At 39.2% G+C, this 21,115-nt stretch overlaps 1 protein-coding gene across 2 annotated transcripts in view; it reads right to left on the minus strand.

Moving 5' to 3' along the window:
* Positions 1 to 14,399, minus strand: part of LOC132973963 (multivesicular body subunit 12B-like) — a 37,653-nt gene extending 23,254 nt beyond the window's left edge. For both annotated transcript variants that reach the window (XM_061037692.1, XM_061037691.1), the window contains exons 1-6: positions 14,330 to 14,399; positions 12,263 to 12,362; positions 5,891 to 5,986; positions 3,996 to 4,086; positions 2,841 to 2,970; positions 2,588 to 2,695 (exon numbers count right to left, since the gene is read on the minus strand). In XM_061037692.1, coding sequence (XP_060893675.1) covers positions 2,588 to 2,695; positions 2,841 to 2,970; positions 3,996 to 4,086; positions 5,891 to 5,986; positions 12,263 to 12,355 — 518 coding nt within the window. In that variant the 5' untranslated portion in view covers positions 12,356 to 12,362; positions 14,330 to 14,399. The remainder of the gene's footprint in view (positions 1 to 2,587; positions 2,696 to 2,840; positions 2,971 to 3,995; positions 4,087 to 5,890; positions 5,987 to 12,262; positions 12,363 to 14,329) is intronic.
* Positions 14,400 to 21,115: the final 6,716 nt, after the last annotated feature.

Consider the following 21,115-nt stretch of genomic DNA (forward strand, 5'->3'; position numbering starts at 1 on the left):
GTCTGCAGAGTACACCCCTCCTGTCAGCGCACAGTCAGAGCAGAGACCTGCTTGCCTCTGCCTCCTGGGACACACTGCAAATAGCAGGAGTTTAGCCCTCATTGAACTCGTGTTCCTGTTCAGGAGTTCCTGTCTAGTTAGCCTGTCTCTCCGGTTCACCCGCGCTGCCTCGTTGTCCGGCCACAACCTTTACAGCAGGTTGCTCAGGAGTGATCAATGGCTTGTGTCTTCACTGTAACATATGGTAAAGAATCAGAGGAACACTTCTATAGAACAATGACGTTAAAAATAAAGAGAGGAAAGGAAAGTTAAACTTCTAGAGGCACTGCAGGATACAACAGAGGGAAATTAGATGTAGTTTCCACTATGTCACCCATTTGCTTTTCAACTCCCCTTTAAAAAACTTTACTTTGATATTTCAGCTGTTCCCATCTTGTTTTTGGGGGAACCAGTGGTGTTTAAAAGTTTAATATGAAATTGTACGTCTCTATTCAAGTTGACAGGTCACCGTGGTATAGCAACCTCTGAATCACACGTGGCCACGCCCTGAAACATTCCAGATTTTACTCTAAATGGGATCGCCCAAGTTGCTCCCTTTGCTTTGTCGTCAGCATGTGAATGTGTATGAATGGGATTAGTTACTTCTGATGGAACCTTTACATAGAAGCCTCTACCATCAGTGTGTGAATGAGTGAGAATGGGTAGGTGTGATCTGCGGTGTAAAAAGCGCTTTAAGTAGACAGAAGGCTAGAAAAGCGCTATACAAGCTCAAGTCCATTTGCCATTTAAATCAAACACAATTTCCTCAGTTTCTTTTGCATCAATCTCTAGAGCAATATTATCAGTCCACTGAACCACTCTGTTCTGTTCACGGTCATCAGCGTTACTTAACAAAGCATCAGCGCTGTATCTTTGGAATACTTAAGAGTGTACAGCTTTTGTGAATCTAAAGGACAATCATCTGTATGAAAAGTGAAAAGCACTGCTGAACTCACACAACCCTGGGGAGCACCGGCATTAGCCGTGATGACAGATGAGAGGGTTTAATTCAGCTTGACAAACTGGGCTCTGCTGGTGAGAAAAGAAACGTACCAAAGAGTCGAGTAGGGATTCAGTTCTTGTGGAATCATGTTTGACACATACTGTATATATATGCTTTTATTGTGTTGAATGCTGAAAAGTCTAGTAAGAGTGGGCTTGCAAATGTATTTGGCTCGTCTAAATGTTTGCAGATGATATGAACCCGAGTGTCAACAGAATCCTCCGTCCCACATCTCTGCTTATCAAGTTTTTCTTCTGTTTTGCTAACAAGATATTTGAGCAGAATTCTTTCTAGAGATTTCATGATCACTGAGGTAAGGGCTGTTTGTCTGAAATCTTCATGGTCGTTTGGTCGGCTTAGCCCTTGATTGGCAGTAAAGTAATTAAAAAAAACCTGATTCTATAAAGTATGATTCTGAGGTCTTGTTGCTTGTTTTGCAAACTCTGCTCAGCATCTTCAATCGATCAAGACGTTGCCCACTTACCGTTTACGAGTAACATAATCATGAGGGGCTAAGTAAGTGGCTTATAAAGAAAAGAAAAAACACATTCGAACAGCGTCACCATCAGTAAACAGATATATATGATATTGTTGATTTCAGACAAATTACAGAATGTAACACAGTATTTAACACAGCTACGAATCACCTAAACAAAAAGAAAAAGTTATGTTGATACGTTTGATCAATTTTATTCTTAACTTTTCTGACATTTAAAAGAAAAGCAATAGTTTGAAACAAAAAAAACAAAGGCCTGCGTTTCACTCTAACGTGTCACATTTTTAACGTCTTGATGCGTTTGTTTTTTGTCATTTCACATTAAGGGTGCCTGATTATCTTGAAATTATGAACAGAGCTACCCATATTTATCATTTTCAGCACTAAACACTTCTTTTACTGCTCTCTGATAAATTTGAACGCACACATTTGTGCCTTTTCTGCACAATAGTATAGTCATGATTCAGTCAGGTTTATTAATTTATTATTACAAAACTATATGAACGACAACTCAAGTGCTGTTAATTTAAAAAAAATAAAACGTACATTTATCCCAACATTTGTTAAGCTATTTTTTCTAAAAAATTGCTAAATTATGTGAAGCAAACGTTCCCATCTCACAATGTATAGCCTAGTTTCTGTGCCTGCACTCCAGCTGAGCTGCCCGACAGCTCACGTGGCTAATATACTTACTATCGACAAGTACCTTATACAACCCCATTTCAAAAATATCGACCTATCCCTTTAAGAGGGGGTTGGGACAAATTTTTGACAGACAGAGCGGCCTCATAACGAGAAAGAGCGAGAGAAGCAGCTCTCCTGCTTCGATCACTACAAGCAGCACACACTGAAATAATCAACACCTTCTTGATTATTGTTAAATCATGCTGATATTTTAAGACCTCCCCTGTTTCTCTTGACTCAAATGTTCTACTCTTTTGACAATATCTATCAGAAATATGTTTCATTAGGTCGCCAGAACTACACAGCTCCTGTTTTAAAAAGTTTTGTGATTCTGTTACTACACAGTCTGATGTCACGGTTTTTACCTTGCTATGTATGTTGGAGCCTCATACGCTGTTCTGGACATAGCTTGTGATGAGAGCTGCTTAGGAACATCTCCCATTCGAAACCACAGCCCCATATTGTTCATCTCACTGTGTAAAGAGACACACAAAGTGGGTGAGCAATTCATGAAGCAATTATAAAAAGTCTCTTATTGTGAAAGAAAGAAGTCTGGTGATTGACAGAATATAAAAAAAACATCATGAATTCATTTATTCCTAGTGCCAAAGAGCTCACCCCATACAGGTGTAGTTAACAAGGTGGTACTTGGACTTCGCAGTGATCTGGATGTCATATACCGCCGCCTCTGCAGCAGCACGAGGGCTCATTTTCACACAGAGCCTCCTCTTCCTCATGGCAGTTTCCTCTGATGAGTCAGGCACACATGAGGGTGTCAGACAGGAATTCTCTGTCATGTATCCAATTCTGTCATCCCTAGAGTTTCACACTAGCAAAAAAAAAATCTATAGAAGCTCCATGATAAATATATATTCACAAATCCCTCTTAGCTTTTGCCATTTAGTCATTACGGGTCTCAGAATAAGAGATGAGCTAATATCAGTCTCTGCTTGCGCTCAAAGGGAAACAACTGGACAGTGGAAAAGCCACAAAATCAACATGCGTTATTATCATTTTTATCATTTTAGTAGGTAAAATGACAGAGGCAAGTGCATCCTCCATCAGCTTTAGTGCACAGCGGGGATTTAAACTGCATATTCTAGATAGGAACTCATACATAATGTCACATGTATACATTAAACATGGATTCACATAAAGTAATAAAACATTAAATTACACCGTAGCCAAACAAAACATAATCTCTTTTCTTCATTCTGGCAAAAAAAAAAAGAGAGAAAAAAAACATTGTAGTGCCTTCCTATATTGCATCCTTGCCCCGCTCATTTATTTCCCCTGCAACACTAGAAAGTGCAGTGTAAATGCAATGATAATAAAAATAATAAACAAGCTGTCCTCACTCCCCACACCAAAATATTATTACATTTCCGAGGCATGGATAGTGAGGGGGAAATACATAGCACTCAAAAAGCACTAAAGCATTGGGGAATGCATTTCATTAATATTAGATAACCCCCATCCACTCGTCCTCTCCCCAAATAAATACATAAATAAATAAGCCCCTCATAAAGAAAAGCACGGCTCCAGCTGAGATAAACAATGACTCATGATTCCCTCCTCTTGTACCTCCAGGGCAAAATGTTTATTTTATTCCCAGAGTCTGCCATAAATTAAGCTAACCTGCACCCATAAAACATTCACTATCTCAAGCAAAGCTGCCCCTGAGGACCTCGGCATAAGCTGGTCAGAGAGAGAGAGAAAAAAACAGAAAGAGAAGAGGAGCGAGCCTGTGGTCGGTATTGACTGTTTACTTACTCGTGTCCATTGTTTCTTCCACAGGTGTGAAGCCCTCTGGCAATGCGTCCTTAATGTCAATCAGCTTCATGTCCACAACAACCTCTGGCCCCTTTAAGATAGAGCGCAAGCAGGAAATTTAAAGTCATGTATGCATATTTGAATCTTAAGAAGAGCAGAGAGCAAGGAAGAGAAAAGGTTAGTTGTTTTTTTTGGGAGGGCTCGGGAGGGAAAATGTGGAGATAATAAGAGTCAATGATTTACTAAAAGCTCAGAAAGTCTCAACAGAGAAGGGTTGACAAAATAGCTGAAGTAATTACTCTCTAATAGCTTTTTTTGTTACTATGAGAGAACACATCTGTGAACTTGTAATCATTCTCAACCTTTTGGTGAGATGCTGCAGGATGATGGGAGACAGAGGAGGCAGTCTAATCAACAGAATGGGACTGGTTAAAAACAATCAGGGACTGTGTAGTTGACATTTTCAAGCATGACTCTTCCCTGCCTCCCATTACATTTTCAGTTTTTGCCATAATAAATTGCAATAATACAGAGCGGCGGTAGAGAGTGGGGCGAGCCAGGCGTGACTGGATGCGTCCGAAGAGGCTGAATTTCACTGCTACTGTTGCCCGACAGTCATTACCATTAGAGACATTTTTTATTCATAGTTTTTATACCGACTTAAGGAGGAATATGGATGAATGTTATTACTATGCATGGAACCTTTTTTGAGTGTTTTCCCCTTGTTTTGCAGGAGATATTTCTTCCATCAGTGCCTGACGAAAGGGGCTTTCTACCTCCAACCTAGAGTATGATAAATCACAAACTATTTACTTCCCCCCACGTAATTCAGGGGCTAATTTTACAGAATCTGTTTTTGTCAAAGACAATTACAGTGGGAGCCCCATTGACTGGCAGACAAAATAGCCTTTGTTGATGGCTCTGTCATGTTTTATTTGTGTCAAAGTCTTTTAAACAATGTGGACACACATTTTAAGATGATATACAGGAACTAGGGGAGAGCTATTTGTATGCTATATACTAAACTAAAGACCACATTGAGCTAAAACGGAAGGTGGACACTGCCTGGCATTTAGAGGACATATTGTATAAAAAAATAAAAAAATAAAAGAGACTTGATTAAGACCTAAAATTGAGCTGATGCACAAAATAATATCACAATTGCAGGACTGGGTTTCACTACTGTCTGCATTATCTGCCTGCAGCCTACACATGGAAACTAATGAAGAGGCAGCCTGTAGTGAGGTCTATGAGAGGAGGTTAGACAGGTTGATAATGCTGCAGAGATGTAAGCTGGTATATTTATGGCCTCAGAGACGCTGACAGCCATGCAGCTGCCGACTGAAGGCAGGAGATGAGTCCAAAAATGACCCAACAGCATAATGGGAAACATTCATTTCAGCCACAGAAGGGTCAGTTCTGCTCAAATCAGGAGCTTTATATATAAATATGTAGCACTGAACAGTACTGATTTTATGGAGAAATGTATTACATAAAAATAAACGCATTTCCATATTCACAATTGTATGGGCATCAGCTTTCAAGAATCACTGGTTGGTTACAGTTTCTCTACAGGGACGCTGTTGATTGAATAAATTGGAATAGTTAAAATACAGCTCATTGTTGTTTCATGAATAAACATGAATCATATCTCACTGAGGTATTATTCATCTGGAATATGCATGCAAATGTATTATATGTAAAAGTTCAAAACTGCACTGCCAACTCCGGCCCTTTTTTAAGTGGGACTCTCACTGATCAAAGTGCAAAGTACATGAAGATATGCTGGCGGCAGAAAACTGAGTTAATAACCGCTGGCAAGAACAAAAGGTGCAGCAGATGAGGTGTGAGTGCAGAATGCATAGGGGGAGGCAGAAGTTTACGTTCACACTTACAGTTTTTCTGGTGAAACAGAGGTAGCGAGTGACCTTGGATTTGAATAAGCCGTCCTTCCACAGGTCGGCGTCAGAGCCATCTGTTGTTTGTGCAACCTACGTGCAAAAACAAAGAGAGGAGAGAAAAAAAAACAAGGAGAGAAAAAAAAAAAACATGCAGGAGGTGGGATAAAGTTAATGTATGTATGCCATGAGCGTGTTGCTTTTGCCTCTTCCCTTGCATACTAGCCTTAATTAACGCTTGCCAACACTAGCGCTCCATCTCATTAGTGCTCTGCGTGGGTAAAGGAGTCTTAGCCTCCAAAAAGGTGGCTAAAAATATCATCCCCCGGGACCAGGCTGATTAAAGATGCCCTGACAAGGATCTGCTCTAATAAGGAAACCAAACTTCAGTGGGTTTCTGTGGGAAAGCAGGGATTATATTTCGGGAAAATGTGGAAAGTATCTCTTTTTATAAAAACCAAACATAGCATCCCATGAGCAAGACACAGGTAAACTGAGAATACTGCACATGCACCTTAAATACTTTTAGTGCTCCACCTTCCCTGTTTGCGTCTTTCAATTATTTTATGAGTCAAGTCCTCCAAGAATAAATTACAGAGGATTTAAACCATTTCATGTGCATGCTGCATAAATAATTCTAAACCTAAATAGCAAAGCAGCTCATCCTTGTACAATAGGTTCATTCTTAAATGTAAATGATCAGTGGAGTCAGTAAAAATAATGGAGTGCTCCATATTGACAGCATGTAGGCACCACAAGTCAAGCTCAAGGCCCAACATGACATTGCTATGTAAATGTGGGTGTGCCGGGCAGAATGATAAGGCAAAACACAACCTGCAGACTGCATCCCAGAGACTCTTCCATCGTTCTAGCAAATACGCTCGGCTGAAGCGTCATGTTCCATTGGCTATCATGTGAGAATCACCTAAATAACTGCCAGAGTTATTTTCTAAAGGGATCCTTTACAAAGAGGAGTCAATCTAATGAGGTTCATTCAAATGAAGAAGTCATAGATCTCTGCACCCACCCACACACATTACCCCCTTGACAATAATGATGAATGACCTCGGCGACTGGATGGGGGAAACATGGCATGGGGAGATTCATGAAAAACCACCACTGACTAGATGGGATGAGAGCAGAGAGTAGACTGGGGAACAGAGATAGATAGCGGGATGAGAGAGAGAGAAAGAGCAGGAGACGAGCGCAGAGAGGGATGGCGGGGCGTCTCTAGCAGCAGTTCCATGAAAAGTCCCAGAAGGAGCCTATACATCACCAGCCTCCCTCTTCCTTACAAGACAACCCGTCTTGGCCACTTTTTCCAGGTCAGTAGCCAGCGCATCCTGTCAGCGTAAACAAAGGGCTCGCTTTGTGAAACCCAAAGTCAAGTTGAGGAGTAACGAGGGCACGCTCCTCCTCAGAGGCACCTCAGGCATCATCCTGCCACAGACGCCGGCAGCAAGGCTGCGACGCACCTTGAATGTGAAACGCCGACTGCTGAGCTACTGCAGGAGAGGCATGTGTAAAGTTGCAATGGCTTTTCTCTTTTACTTTTAAGTCTGCCTCTGTCATTACACTTACTTCAATCAGAAGAATGCCACAAGTCTGATAAGAGACGTCAGGCTCTGATACTGGAATATGCTTGTATCATTTGATTTAAAATGCAATGACAGATTCAACTGCCACTTCCTGAAATCTGGAGCTTAAAGTGATCTAAAAGCCCACCTATGAAACAAGTCTTTAGGGGGTGCTGATTTCTCCTGTGAAGGATCTCTGGAGACAGACGCCACCAGCAAGTTTCTATGAAGCAATGAGAGGCACAGCTGTGAATAAAACGATCCGAATGCACACAATCAGAAATCTCTGGGGAGTGACACCAGGTGGAGAAGACATAAGAGAGGTATGGGGAGGAAACCAGTCCCTTCAGAGAAGCAAAAAGACTGAAAATAGAAAAATGGATCAGATTATCTCTTTCAACTGAAATGACTGCTGACTATAAAGTGCTTCATCTGCTACTACAGAGGAAAGAATTCTTGGCTTTCAGTTTGAGTTTGACATTGTGTTCTCATGTGTAATCTTGCCTAGATTTACTTGAGAATACATAACTCTAAATTCTGCACATTAAGTATGGTGTCTATGCATTAACACTAGAGCCAGTTGTCTGTCCATTGACACTAGAGCAGCAGGATGATTAGCTTAGCTTAGCAACAGACTGGCCTCAGGGAACAAGAGCTAGCCTGGCTCACTCCAAAGTTTAAAATACCTTGCCAACAACTCTAGAGGTCACATTCTGATCCATTTGATTTTGTTAATTTAATCCCTGTAAAAATGCGATCTTTTAGAAGACCTCGCTGCTGTAACTCTCTCTAAATGAACAACCGTTTTTTTGACTGAAATAGTGCAAAGACAACATGTTGAAACTGAGAAATGTCTTCTTTTTTTTTTTTTTTAAATGGAACAAAAGACTGGAAAAATTTGAATTACTTAAAAAAAACACTGGTTGAACATCTCACTATGAATAAGGTTAACTCAACAGGTTAGTAGGGCTGTCACTGTTTAAATATAACAACAAATAAGAACATGACATGGTAGTGTTACAACACATTCAAACCCCATCCACCGCACAGACAGAAAATATTTTCATTATTTCATTTTAGCGTAGCAATATTGAACCTAAAACAAACAGCCTGCTGAAAATCTGAAAGGACAGACTTATTTTTTAAATTTAGAAACACAAGACTATACAACTTCATCTGGAACGAGAGAAGCTCCATTTTTATTTACAACAGCGGATTAGAACCCCTGTAAAGAGCGCACAAAGGTTTCTGGCACACACAAATATTTGCAAGCCAGCTTGGAGAGTTGCGGGTAACTCTCCATCAAAGCAATGGGCTGCTGTCTGCAGAGAGAGGAGTCTCCCTCATGTAAGTTTGCATCTCCTCAATAACGCCCTGTAGCTTTTGCCACAACATTACAGTCTCAATTTACTGAAGTCAAGAGTACATGCAATGGTCGAGTTACGCTGAGAGAGCCCATAGCTGGATCAAACTGCAATCTACTTAAGACAGCCCAATGCGATGAGAGACTGTACACAGGCTGTGGTCCTTTGGGTAGGCAGGCCGCCCGGGTTCGAGCCCCATTCACATTCACGTCTTGTCAAGAAAGTGAAGATTATTTATTAAAATGTCAAAAAACCCAAGCTAATCATAAACTTGTACCAGGTTTCTTTAAATAAAGCAATGAGTTTATGAGTGAAAGATGTCAGATTCTCACAAGAATCTGAAATACACGCCTATCCACTCTGCAACCCTTGCACAGAGCCTGAGTGTGCTCGAGTGTGCTTGAGTCTGCTCGTGGCGTTTGATGTTGGGTGGCTGCTGGTGCTTCTGCAAAGCTCCTGATCCCAGTGGAGCAGTGTTTGATCTGGGCCTGTGCTCTCTAGTGTTGGAACAACCTGCTCAAGTTCAGAGATGTGAGCGCCTTGAATCAGAGAGCAAAAGAGTTAATCAGTCCTTTGATCTGCTGTATAAAAAGTATGAGAAGTATGGAGAGCAGTCAGTATTAAGGAGAAATTCTAAAAGACGTCGACTATGAAAGGATAAAAAAATCAATACAGCCCAATATCCTGAGACTTCCCCGTCTTAGAGCTGCATTAGCACACTGATGTCGAGCTCTGATATTTTTGTTTGTCTACAGATGAAAGTCTCATAGTAATGTTCAAAAGATATTCTTGAAGACTGGAAAAAAACATTTGAAATAGCGTATCAGAATATGAAAAGGCTTGAATGTTATCTGGAAGGCTAACTTGTACTTGACTCTTTATTTGTAGCTATGCTTTTCATGTTCATAACCTTAACTGAAATGTTTTTGTATTTTTTTTCCCTCCCAAGTAAAACTAAAGTCTTTCTTAAATGTATCACAGCAGTGGGGTACACACTACAAGAGAATCTCCCCCCTTCTGACCAAAGACAGCAAAGGCCCGGTTATTTGATGGTTTATCTTGCCAGATTTCCGAGCGGTAAGGTGTTTTAAGAGTAAAATCACTCTGCCAGTGCTAGCGCTGATAACATTATCCATACTCAGCAAACCAAGGTGCATTGTTTACCCACTGACAATTATGCTATGTATATATTGTGCTACTTTTTTGACTGTTCTGATTGTTTTGTTACCTACAGACTCATTGTTAAATCTTAATTTAAAATTCAGTTTAACTGACGAGGAAATTAGTTGTCTACGTGCATCACTCGTTCCCAATAAAACATAGTGCAGCTTAGGAAGACGGAGATGTCATCATGGTTTGAAAGGTATTAAATAGGAACTCTCCCATTCTGCTCTCTCTGGGCAGAATGGATAACTGCGCCAAATTTCATGGCAATCCATCCCATTGTTTCCAAGATATTTCACAGATATACTATAATGCCAACCTTACTGTGGCACTACAGGAGAAAGGGGATTCATTTATGATACAGTTCATGAGATATTCACATCTCAGTCTGGACAATATTACAGTAAAAACCTGCAGCCATATTTGAAAAATAAATCCCTTACTTATCAGACTATCGAGCGTGGAAGTTTTAATTCATAATTCAATTGTGAAAAAAATGATATGCTGATGCAGTAAAGTGACACATAAAAGGTGCTTCATTTTTTTTGCACTTAAATACAGATACAGTTTTTAGAAGTTAATTTCAGTCCACTTTCATTGTCTTGAGTGTAAGTTGTTTCCAAATTCTAAACAGCTCGTCTACATCCTGTTGGCTAACAAAACAGTAATAACTACTGAACATCTTCAACTGAGAGAAACAGGTGACATGACGAGCTTTAAGCCCTGCGGAATACACACACAGCATTTGCACAATGAATGAAATGTATTGGCACAGAGGAGCGGCAGAGGAGGAAGTCTAAAGGGGTTTCTCTCCTTTTGTCACTACCGTGTGGTGTGCACACAGCTTCTCTGCCAGTGGCACCGTTGTGATGCCAACCCACCATCATCTGCCAGAGAGAAGAAAAAGCTGGGTGTGTTGGGTGGAGCAGGAAGACATAAAACTAAGGCAACGGATGGGGGAAGGGGGGTTAAAGCTAGAAGAAGTTCAAATAGGAAGAGAGACCGAGGAAGACAGATCTGCCCTTGAGCTTGCTTTGTGTTTTGTATAACTCACATTCAACCTTTTCTTTAAACTCCCTCCAACCCTTACAACACAAAGAGAGGTTCAACTGATTCCTCACACATTCACACTGTTGTTGAAGTTGTTACTGCTTGAATGTAAGGAAAACATGAGGGTAAACTCAAAAAACTCTGCCGGGCATCAACCAAACATCATTAAACCATTGCCTCTGGTGTGTCTGTAAATCTGGTGGCAACAAAAAAACAATGTCAGGAAGGGAATCTTCCGGATCATCAAAGTAAACTTTATGAATAAGTCATCTAACAGCTCCAAAAAGCCTCTTGGAAGGCTGCCAACATCCTTACTATAAGTAATGCCACACAATCAGTTACAACAAATACCAACACAACCAACAGCAGAGGGACACATTTGACCACAAAAGAAGTATTCTCTTTTAGTTGGACTCCAAAATCCCAGTTGCAAAAAATATTCAATAGTGAAAAAAGTATTCCAACAGGAATGTCATGACTCTCCAGATCTTAATTTAGATTTTAACTTGTGATTTTAGGTTTTGTAAAGAAACGTACTGCGTTTACTTGAGAAAATAAAAATGCATTCATTTTTTGCTTAATTAAAAAGATAGTTATGTCAGAATTTTGAGGGGGAAAAAAATCTGCTGTTTCTTTCCCGAATCATCAAGATAGTTAGTTATTTAATAATCCCTGTTTTTACAAATTAAGGAGAGTGTAACTTCTAAAAAAAAAAAAAAAAAAAAGAACAGATGTTTTTATTGTGAATGAAATATGCTTATGGAGGTTTCTGATGTTACTGACCTTTTTTTTTTTTTTTTGCCCTGACTACAACACAAATTAATACATTTAAAGTACACTGTAATGTCAGCTCCTTTTGCTCTATACAATACGACAAGGGGTTAAAGGAAGAATACACAGTTTAATTTGAAAGAGGAAGCTACCACACTGATGACTTCAGGGAAGCGGCTTGATTTTTGCATTTCTGTTTAATTTGTGTTTCTCTCTCATTCTATTGGTGACCAGAGTATATCCACATACAGCCATATGCAACTGTAAACTACACTCTCTCTTTGACATGTTTTTTTCCTTTGCCTATGCACAACTAGGCAGAGATGAATGCACATTTGGATCTTTTTTTTCAAGAATCTGTATTGTATCACACCTATTACTAATCACATCTTGTTAAATCAAACTGTTCAGATAGTCCCTTATAGTTTGAGATGAATACTCACAGCATAGTAGTCATCTTGGGCCTTGTTGAGATAACTGACTACTCCAACTGCAGAGATGGGCTCAGTGGGCAGCTGTTTGTCCACTTCAGACATGTTGAAGCTTTGTAAGAACGCAGAAGAGAGAATCATCACACTTCTGGCTTTTAAACAGAGAAAACATTCATGAAAGATCATATTTTCTTAAAATCTGAAAAATGACTGCAGATACAAGATGCAATTCAATGCAATACTTTCAAAAATATATTGCATGTTAATGTCGAAAATATATGTCACAAAACAAACTTCTGCAAACTTTTAAACAATGTCCAAAATGCAGCTAATGAAACAAAATGAGTCTCGCTCCTTTCAGGGTCACTATAGATGGAGAGTGGAAAAGGCTTTTCTTGGCTAAAATGACCACATTATTGACTTCTTGATGAGGCTTATTAGGATCTAAAAGAAAAATTGGGCACCTAATCCGGGCTCGAATGACAAGTGAGACCAACGACCAAACAGCGTTTGGAGACCACCAAATGACTTCACCAAATCACAAATTAAGGGGAGTGATCACATATTTTCAAGGAAGTCCCAATCAATTGCTATCTATTCCTGTCCAAGGGAATTTTCCCCTAATGGGTATGCAAGCCTTTTACAGTCTAAGTGGCTTTGCAATGGCTCCCTTACCCAATTTGATTAGATTACTTTTAAAGCATTCTTGTACTAACTGACAAACTTGCAGCATTCAATCTTGATGTTTACAAAATCTATTGCAATTAAGATGATCAAATTAGGGGATTTGCTCCAGAAACAGCTGTCTCCTTAACAAATGTTAGCTAGCTGTACTTATTCAAATGAAACAGGATAGCAAATTAGCTAATAGAATGAAGGATATCTTTGAAACATACATTTGTTCAAAATTAGCTTTGTTTACCAGCGAAACATGAAGGCTTACAGATACTTTCAGACGGACCAAAGAACATGATCTCCAGCTCTTCATGAACATGTCCTGTGTTGCTAGATAGTGCACAAGCTTAACTATTTTGTGAGGCAGCATTTGGGTTTATAAATGCTAAACATTAAGTTTCATCTATTAGTATAGACCTCTAAATGGAAAATAATCTTGGTGTCTGACTTTACATAAAAATAGGTGAGTAATGTCTGTTCTATGATACGTTTAACTTAACTTTATTATATCACTTAAGTCAAACAAGTGATATATTTCAGTAAAAACCCACTAGCCATTTAATTCAGACTTATAAGAAGATGCACAATCAGATAAGCTGCAATAAATAAATAAATATAAGCTTACATAGCTAACAGCTAACTTAGTGCTACACAGGAACCACTATGGTCTACAGCAGGGGCCACACTCATTTAATTCTCACTGCCAGAGGGCCAAATTGTAGTATACAAAAACAATTACAGTCAATTATGTCACAAATTTAACTCATCATATATCAGTGATCAAATATTATTATGGACATATTTCTGGTTTTCGTGATTTCATGGTAGATTTTGTCATGTTTTTCTTCATGTTTCCAATTCATTGATATGTAAAAATTGACCTGAGGGCCACGTTGAGGGTTGATGGGGGCCGCATGTGGCCCCCGGGCCGCCAGTTGCCCACCCCTGGTCTACAGATTTGCAGATGTTGAACTCATGTATCGTCATGTCTACAAGGTTATGCTCACTTCAGCTCTCTGTTAACAAATGCTTTTACAAGTCCAAAAAAAGGACATGAAACCAGAAACTACTCGGCAGGTTTTACGGCAATAGCTTAAGTGTTTACAAAGCCTACTTACTGTATATAACTTTTTCCTTCATATTTTGTATATCTAAATTAAGCCAAATAAAAAAACCTCTTTGTGTCTAGTTAAACAGCATCAAGACGTTTTGATTAAAATGAGGTGTAGCCTACATGATGACTGGCAGCAGGTGCATCATCTGTTAAACAAATGTCGCGTTATTTGTTCTGTAACCTGCCGATTTACAGCTTTATGAATTCATGTAAGCTCATTAGAAACTGTCCACGCAGGAAGGAAGGGGAGCTATACACCCCCCAAAAAATGTCGTTAGCATTGTGTTTACCTGTTTGAAATGTGTTTCTCTCCTGTGTGTTGTCACCTTCCTGAACTGGACTTTACCCCGCGCCAACATGCCGGAAGTGATGTATTTCCGGGTACAATTTTTTTATATTGAATATATATACATATGTAATTAATAAATTACCAAATTCAGACTCTTCAAACACTTGCATGTCAGCAACCTCTCCTCTAGATATCATCTCTTATTATGTTTTTTTCTTCTGGAAAAGGATTGAAACTACAGTTTTTACTGTTTTATTCTGGTTCTGATTCATATGACCCCCTCACACTGCACCTTGATAGAAGTTGTCCTTAATGCTACCGTGCACAATCTCATTTTTAGTGTAGTTACACAACTTTTTTTAAGTCCTCTTATTCTGAAGTTTATACTTCTAGTTACATTACTTTCTGATAAAAAAAGAAATAGATGCTGTGTAATGAGTGCAATGCAGAAGCACTACATTTTCTATAATTAATTAAACAGAAAATCCCGTTTTATAACAGCATCAGCAGAAGCTATGTGGAAGTTAAACGTGCTAATTAATTTTGTCAATGTGATTTAAAGACAAGTCATGGGATACCGCTGCCATACACTCCCCCAGTGTATTTCTTTGCAATGACTTTTGAGATCAAATTTGGTCATGGTAACTAAATGAAGGTTGTGCTTCATGACTATATCATTACATTGATGTATCCATGGGTCATGCCTTCTGACAGTTGCTTGTCTCTCTCTAATCTAATCAGATATGTCAGGACTGTAATCACGTAAGCTTAGCGGCAACATTAGGATATGAATCTCTTAGACTATAAACCTGAAAGCCTTTTTGTAGACTGTCCCAAACACCACAGGGCAACAGATGCTTTCCAATCACCAGTATATAGTTTTTTTATTCTATCATTATACAAATAAAATGAATGGTTTCATTGTTACTCTATTATCATAAATTATTCAAATCAAAGACTTGTTGCTCTGTTTTGTGACATGGTGCCATATGCCAGCATGTTGTCTTCATTGAGGCGATTGTGAAATGTGTTTATGGCTACCTGAACATGATGGGATCAAATGTCTTTTTTTATATATCATTTTAAAACACTTTTGTCATTAGAGATATGATGTTTATTGTTATAACAACACTTCATAGGATCACTAAGTTTCGCAACCTCTATTGATGTTATAATAAAATAAATCATGCCTGTGTTTCAGGACAAGTGCTTCGTTAACTACTCAAATAACTCCACCCTTACATAGTAGCCATACTGCCTGCTTTGCCAGCCAGTATGTCTTTGCTGATTTTGGATATCTAACTGCATTATTAATTTCATATACAATTTAAATATCAGGCTCTATTGATACAAGCTGTATTAGTATATTGCCTCGTCGTGTTACAATGCTTGCCTTACCTCGAGGTTTTTTTCTTGCCACTGTAACTTTGCTAAATGTTGCTTAGTGCTCATGATGGATTAATGTTGAGTCTTTGTAACATAACATAATAAAGAGTAAGGGTTTTTCACCTGCTGTTTTGTAAATTGTATTGAGAAAAAATGTGTTCTGAATTGGTGGTTTAAAAATAAAGATTGATTGATTGATTGATTGATTGATTGATTGATTAGGATTACGATTATCTTTTTCAAAACCATTACATTTTCCACATCTGAGAAATTTCCCCTGTAATTTAGGATACAAAAAAAATTATATCAAGGCCATTAAATAAAAGATAGCCCAGAATTATTTCATATTGGGATAGCCCACAGGCTTAAGACTAAATATCATTATTATCATTTTGATCTTTTTATAGAAAATGTAAAGTCAATGCAATAGGTATCCTAGATCATTTACATACCATCAAAGTTATCAACATTTAAAAAATCATGCTATCATCAGTTATTATATATTTAATTTTAACATTATGTTCCTGTGACGTCAGTTATGATGCCTGTTGACCCTTGAACTTTGCTTGTACCACTTCGTTGGTTGGGTTGCTTGCTAGCCATATCACCGTGCAGCATTTGGCTTATTTTAACATACTGAAATAAGACTGATGGTTTATAGTCTTACGGTTACTTAAATAATCGGTAAAGTTGGCTTTCTGGTTTGTTGAACCAAATCAGCTTTTCTTTCTTGTATAACAAACACCAACAAACAAACAAAGGAGGGAGGGAGCGCGGGATACATGGACTGCTAAAGATGAACGCTAACAAGGTGGTCGAGGACATCGTTATATATATTATGAAGTTGATAAGAGGGATGAAGACGACCTAAACGAGCTGATGTTAAGTTAGCGTTGAGTTCTGAATGACAGCTTCTTTGGTTATGTGCTGTGTGTTTTTGGCTTAAGTAAGCTAGTTAGTTAGTGTTTGTATAATTGTTGCGTGTACTAATATTGTCTATGCTAAATGTATAGAGCTAAATGTGCTAATTGAACCTCGTTTGAATGTGGTAATGTTTGTTGTTGTTATTGTTGTTGTGTGTGCCTTCAAAGAAAATCTGAGAACCTGCACTCAGCAATTCCGGTGTAATTACCCACCTAGTATATTTAACAAGTAGCTTGTTAGCCTTGCTAAGCTCTATGTTTCTGGTATTGTTGGACAAAGCCGGCTATCTATTTTCAGCTGCTGTTTCTTAGAGCTGCATGTTTTTTTGTACAGACAATAGAGATAGAAACCCACATTGCGAAGGTCAATATGTTTCTTTTCTAATATCAATAGTTAGTCTAAATTTTAAACATATATTTTCACATGTACTTGCATTTTCAGTACTTGCATTACTAAAGTTAATGGAGCATACTTTAGTGATCAACTAAACATTTTCAAACTATGGGCTCTTACGTAGCTGAGCTTATTCATATCAAGTTATTGTAAAACTGTCTTGAACTTTAAGTCTGTAATAAAGTGTTAGAGTCACATAAACTGAGTGGTTTAAATGGTAAATGGACTTGAGCTTGTACAGCACTTTTCTAGTCTTCTGAAAACTCAAAGCGCTTTTTACACTGAAGGTTGTCACACCTACACATTGTCACCCATTCACACACTGATGTTGAGGTTGCTTCAAGTGTCCATCAGTATACTATTTACAGACCAACTATAAAGATCCCTGCCTGCTGTCTCTGGGGTCTTTATATCATTTACCCTAGCTGCTTCTCTGGATGTGTGCAGCTTACAGTTGTTCAATACCAGTGACTAACTTTATAGTAGATCAATCAACATGGTGTTAGAGGGTTTCATTTTACAATTGTCTTACTTTGTCAGCTGTAACACACACACACACACACACAAACCTACTAACACATGATTCCACATCAAGGTGTTGACAAGCCACTAAAACAGGCATGCTAATTTTATGTTGAATATGTGGCAGTGCTGAAGTTGATACGATAAAATCTTAGGTGTTAGTGGAAAAAAAAGATGGAGAAAAAAAAGAAAAAAGAAACCCAACAACAACGCCATGCTCTGGCGGAGAAGAGGTACACCTGCTAAAGTAATGGTCTAATTATGGAGTAGGTGATGAAACACTCGTGGGGAGTCTGGAGATAACAGCAACACATGCTAACTGTGAAAGCCATCAGCTATTACAGTGTTTTAATGTGCGCCACATCGCACGCTGAGGATTGTGCGCTAAGATGAATGATGGCTGTGGCAGGTTTCTGTGGGGGAGCAGCCAGTGTAGGATGCATAGCATTACAGCTGGCATTTTGAAAAGGTTCATTAAAACTGTGATTCCTTTGTTCACGCTTTGTTTCATGTATACTTTATGACACCTCTCAGTTCAAGCCGAACCATAAACCCTGGATCATCCTATCATGTGCTAAATATCTCCCAGTATTTCTTAACAATGCTGTAGTAGTGATGGGTAATCAGCGGATGACAGAAGAGCCCCTGGACCAAAATTATACCTCAGTGAGCGACTTTGCACCCAAATGATAAAAAACAGCAAAGGTTTTCTTTTCATGTGTAAAGGTCATTCCCTGTGTTTTGTAATTTGCTGACACTAGTCTGGGGACTGAAGATGGAGATTTCTGTGTTGCCACCCCGAGAGTAATAATATCCCTATCTCAACTTGGGAAATCTACTGCGCCCCAATGTCCCCGTCACCCGCATGAACCCATTATGGGCTGTGTAGGAATCTGCAGGTCTCATTTCATATATGACCCTCACCCCCCCTCCCCCTCTAGTTTCTGTCCCTGTGTCTCCTGAATAGCTTATAATAACAAGCTTTAAGAAGCCTACCCTTAGTGCCCCCATAGGATACAGCCTTGCAAGGCTCTATAATATCATGCTTTTTTTCTAATTAAAGGTCAGTTTGGTGCAGTCTCATTGTTGCCTTGGCTGAAAAATCTCCCGAAGCATGATAGCTTTGCAAATGTGATTTAATTTTCCATTTATGCCATCTGTTTTCTTGGCTATGGCACAGAACTGCACAAGTTGAAAATGTTGGAACTGTCAGGTTCATTTTGTTAGTCTTCATATCCGGAGTTAAAAATAAATCGCATCCAAAAAAGAAGAGAGTTCTGATAGGTTTAACCTCCCAAGATCAAACAGCAAGTCTTAATCTGACCTACGTGTGGCTTTTCAGAGAGTTTATGTCCACATCATGCAGAGATGGCAAGTCCAGTTTAAGTATTGTCTTTGGAAATCTCTGCATACACTCATCTCTTACCAGCTTATACTATAGTGCTTAAGTTATTATTAAACGCACACCCATACACCCACATGCATCCGTGCATGCACACCACACACACACACACACACACACACACACACACACACACACACACACACACACACACACACACACACACACACACACACACACACACACACACACACACACACACATGCATACACACACACACACGTATACTTTCCTCCGTCTGGTGGGGAGTCTGGACTGCTCCGACTGACTGCGCCTCACTGCCCTTGTGCAGTGGTGTGCCAGTTGTGCCTTCCCCCATCGCTGTGAATGCCACCATCTGGTGTGCCACGTGGACATCATAATCTCCCCTTAATTACATTAGCAGTGCAATCAGTTACTGCATTACAAGGCCGGGCGAAGAGCTTTTAAATCTTGGAGGAAATCATAAATAATTGCACTAAGTACCCAGCGCCAGATGTGCGTGCCAACTTGGCTGGCATGAGATAAATAGTAACCTCAACAACGGTGTTCAATATCCACTCTGCAAACATTTTTGGGCAGTATGATCCCCTTGTCTTATGCTCTCGTCCCTGTCCTCGTCCTTTCCTCTTTGGATATTCTCTCACTTAGTGTGTAAAGCTCATAGAGGTTGGGGTCCATTGACTGTACACTCGGCTACCTGTTGCTACAGTGTTTCCCTGCTTCAGTGTGACTGATGGCATCCAGTTTGTAACCAAGTGCTTCAGAGCGCCACCAGTCAGTCCATTACTACAGCCTTCAATCATGCCTCAGTCGTGTAATTAGATGTTTCTCAGGTATCTTGTGTTGGAAATTGGAATTCTTGATGGGTTCTGAATAGTGGGGTTTAGGTGTGTGAGTTTGTGTGCAGGTTAACAAGACATTTCACATTATGAGCCACCATCACGTCTTTCTCCTCAAAAGGAGTGTTGCGTCGCGTTGCATGGTACTTTTCACTCATCTTCCTGTCATGTTCTCAGTTCCCACGGCTGTGTGTTCTGACACGCATCTTTGTCGGTTCACTGCCAGCTTAGAGCACTTCGTCTTAAGTAAGAAGTCGCAGAAGTAAACTGCATGCAGCCGTAATCAATGTAATTTAATACACCTGTTGAATTTGGAGGACTGCAATGCACTTCTTGTTGAAATCCCTGCCAAGAGTCTAAAAATGTGAACAATATTCAGCACAGTGTTTCTAGGAGCCTTCTGAGACTGTGGAAACATTACCACACCGTTATCCTGCTCAAACTCTCCAGCTTCAGTTCCCCTTTGGTCTGAGCTTTTAAATTCATCCCATGAATAAAGTGAAGTAAGGCTCAGGAGTTAACTTCACTTTATAGACCTAAACCTTAAGTTTCCAGTTTAACGCCTTCAAAAAAATATATCTATCTGCAGTCTGCTCCTCCCCTTTCTTCCAGCTATATAGTGGGATGTTTCTCACTCCATTACAGATGTCTCTTAGATGTAGTTATTTGTGAAATAATCAATAAGAATGCAAATCACAGTTTTCTCACTGATTTTTAAGCGCCAAGCATTTCTCTTCCTGCTTTCTGATCAATTCTATTTACAGATTTTTGCCTTAACTGCCCAACTTTAATTATATAATCTAAATTTAATTTTTTTTGGTCTTTTTCAAATCTCTTTTAGTGTTCATCAGACACATGTTCACACAATGATGAATGCATTCATCTGAACACCTTTACATAGATTTGGACTGTAGTGGTAGAGACTAATCTAGCCCTGCAGAAAGTCTAAAGATGTAGCTTTAAACCAGTTACCTCTAGCTGACATATACATTTGTACGACATAATCTTGTTTTGTTTATGCACTTACACTTAGCAATACATGGTGAAGACGGATCTGGTATGATCACATATTTTCGTCCTTTGCAGCATTCATTTGTGATTATTGTCTCTGTGCATTGATATCCTTGAGTTTCCCTACATTCATGTTGCCTCTGTGTCTGATTGGTCAATGTCTGTACAACAGTTTTCCTTTTTTATTGAATTAAATGGTTGAGCCTTTTCAATATGTTTGAATATTCAACCACAGTTTGTGTTTTCTGGAGAGCCAGGTTACAAGACAAACCTCCAGATTTACTCGTCTCACTGTTTAAATAAGATATAAATTCACAAACAGGCCCCT

This window comes from Labrus mixtus, chromosome 5, assembly GCF_963584025.1.
Source record: "Labrus mixtus chromosome 5, fLabMix1.1, whole genome shotgun sequence".
Taxonomy (NCBI): domain Eukaryota; kingdom Metazoa; phylum Chordata; class Actinopteri; order Labriformes; family Labridae; genus Labrus; species Labrus mixtus.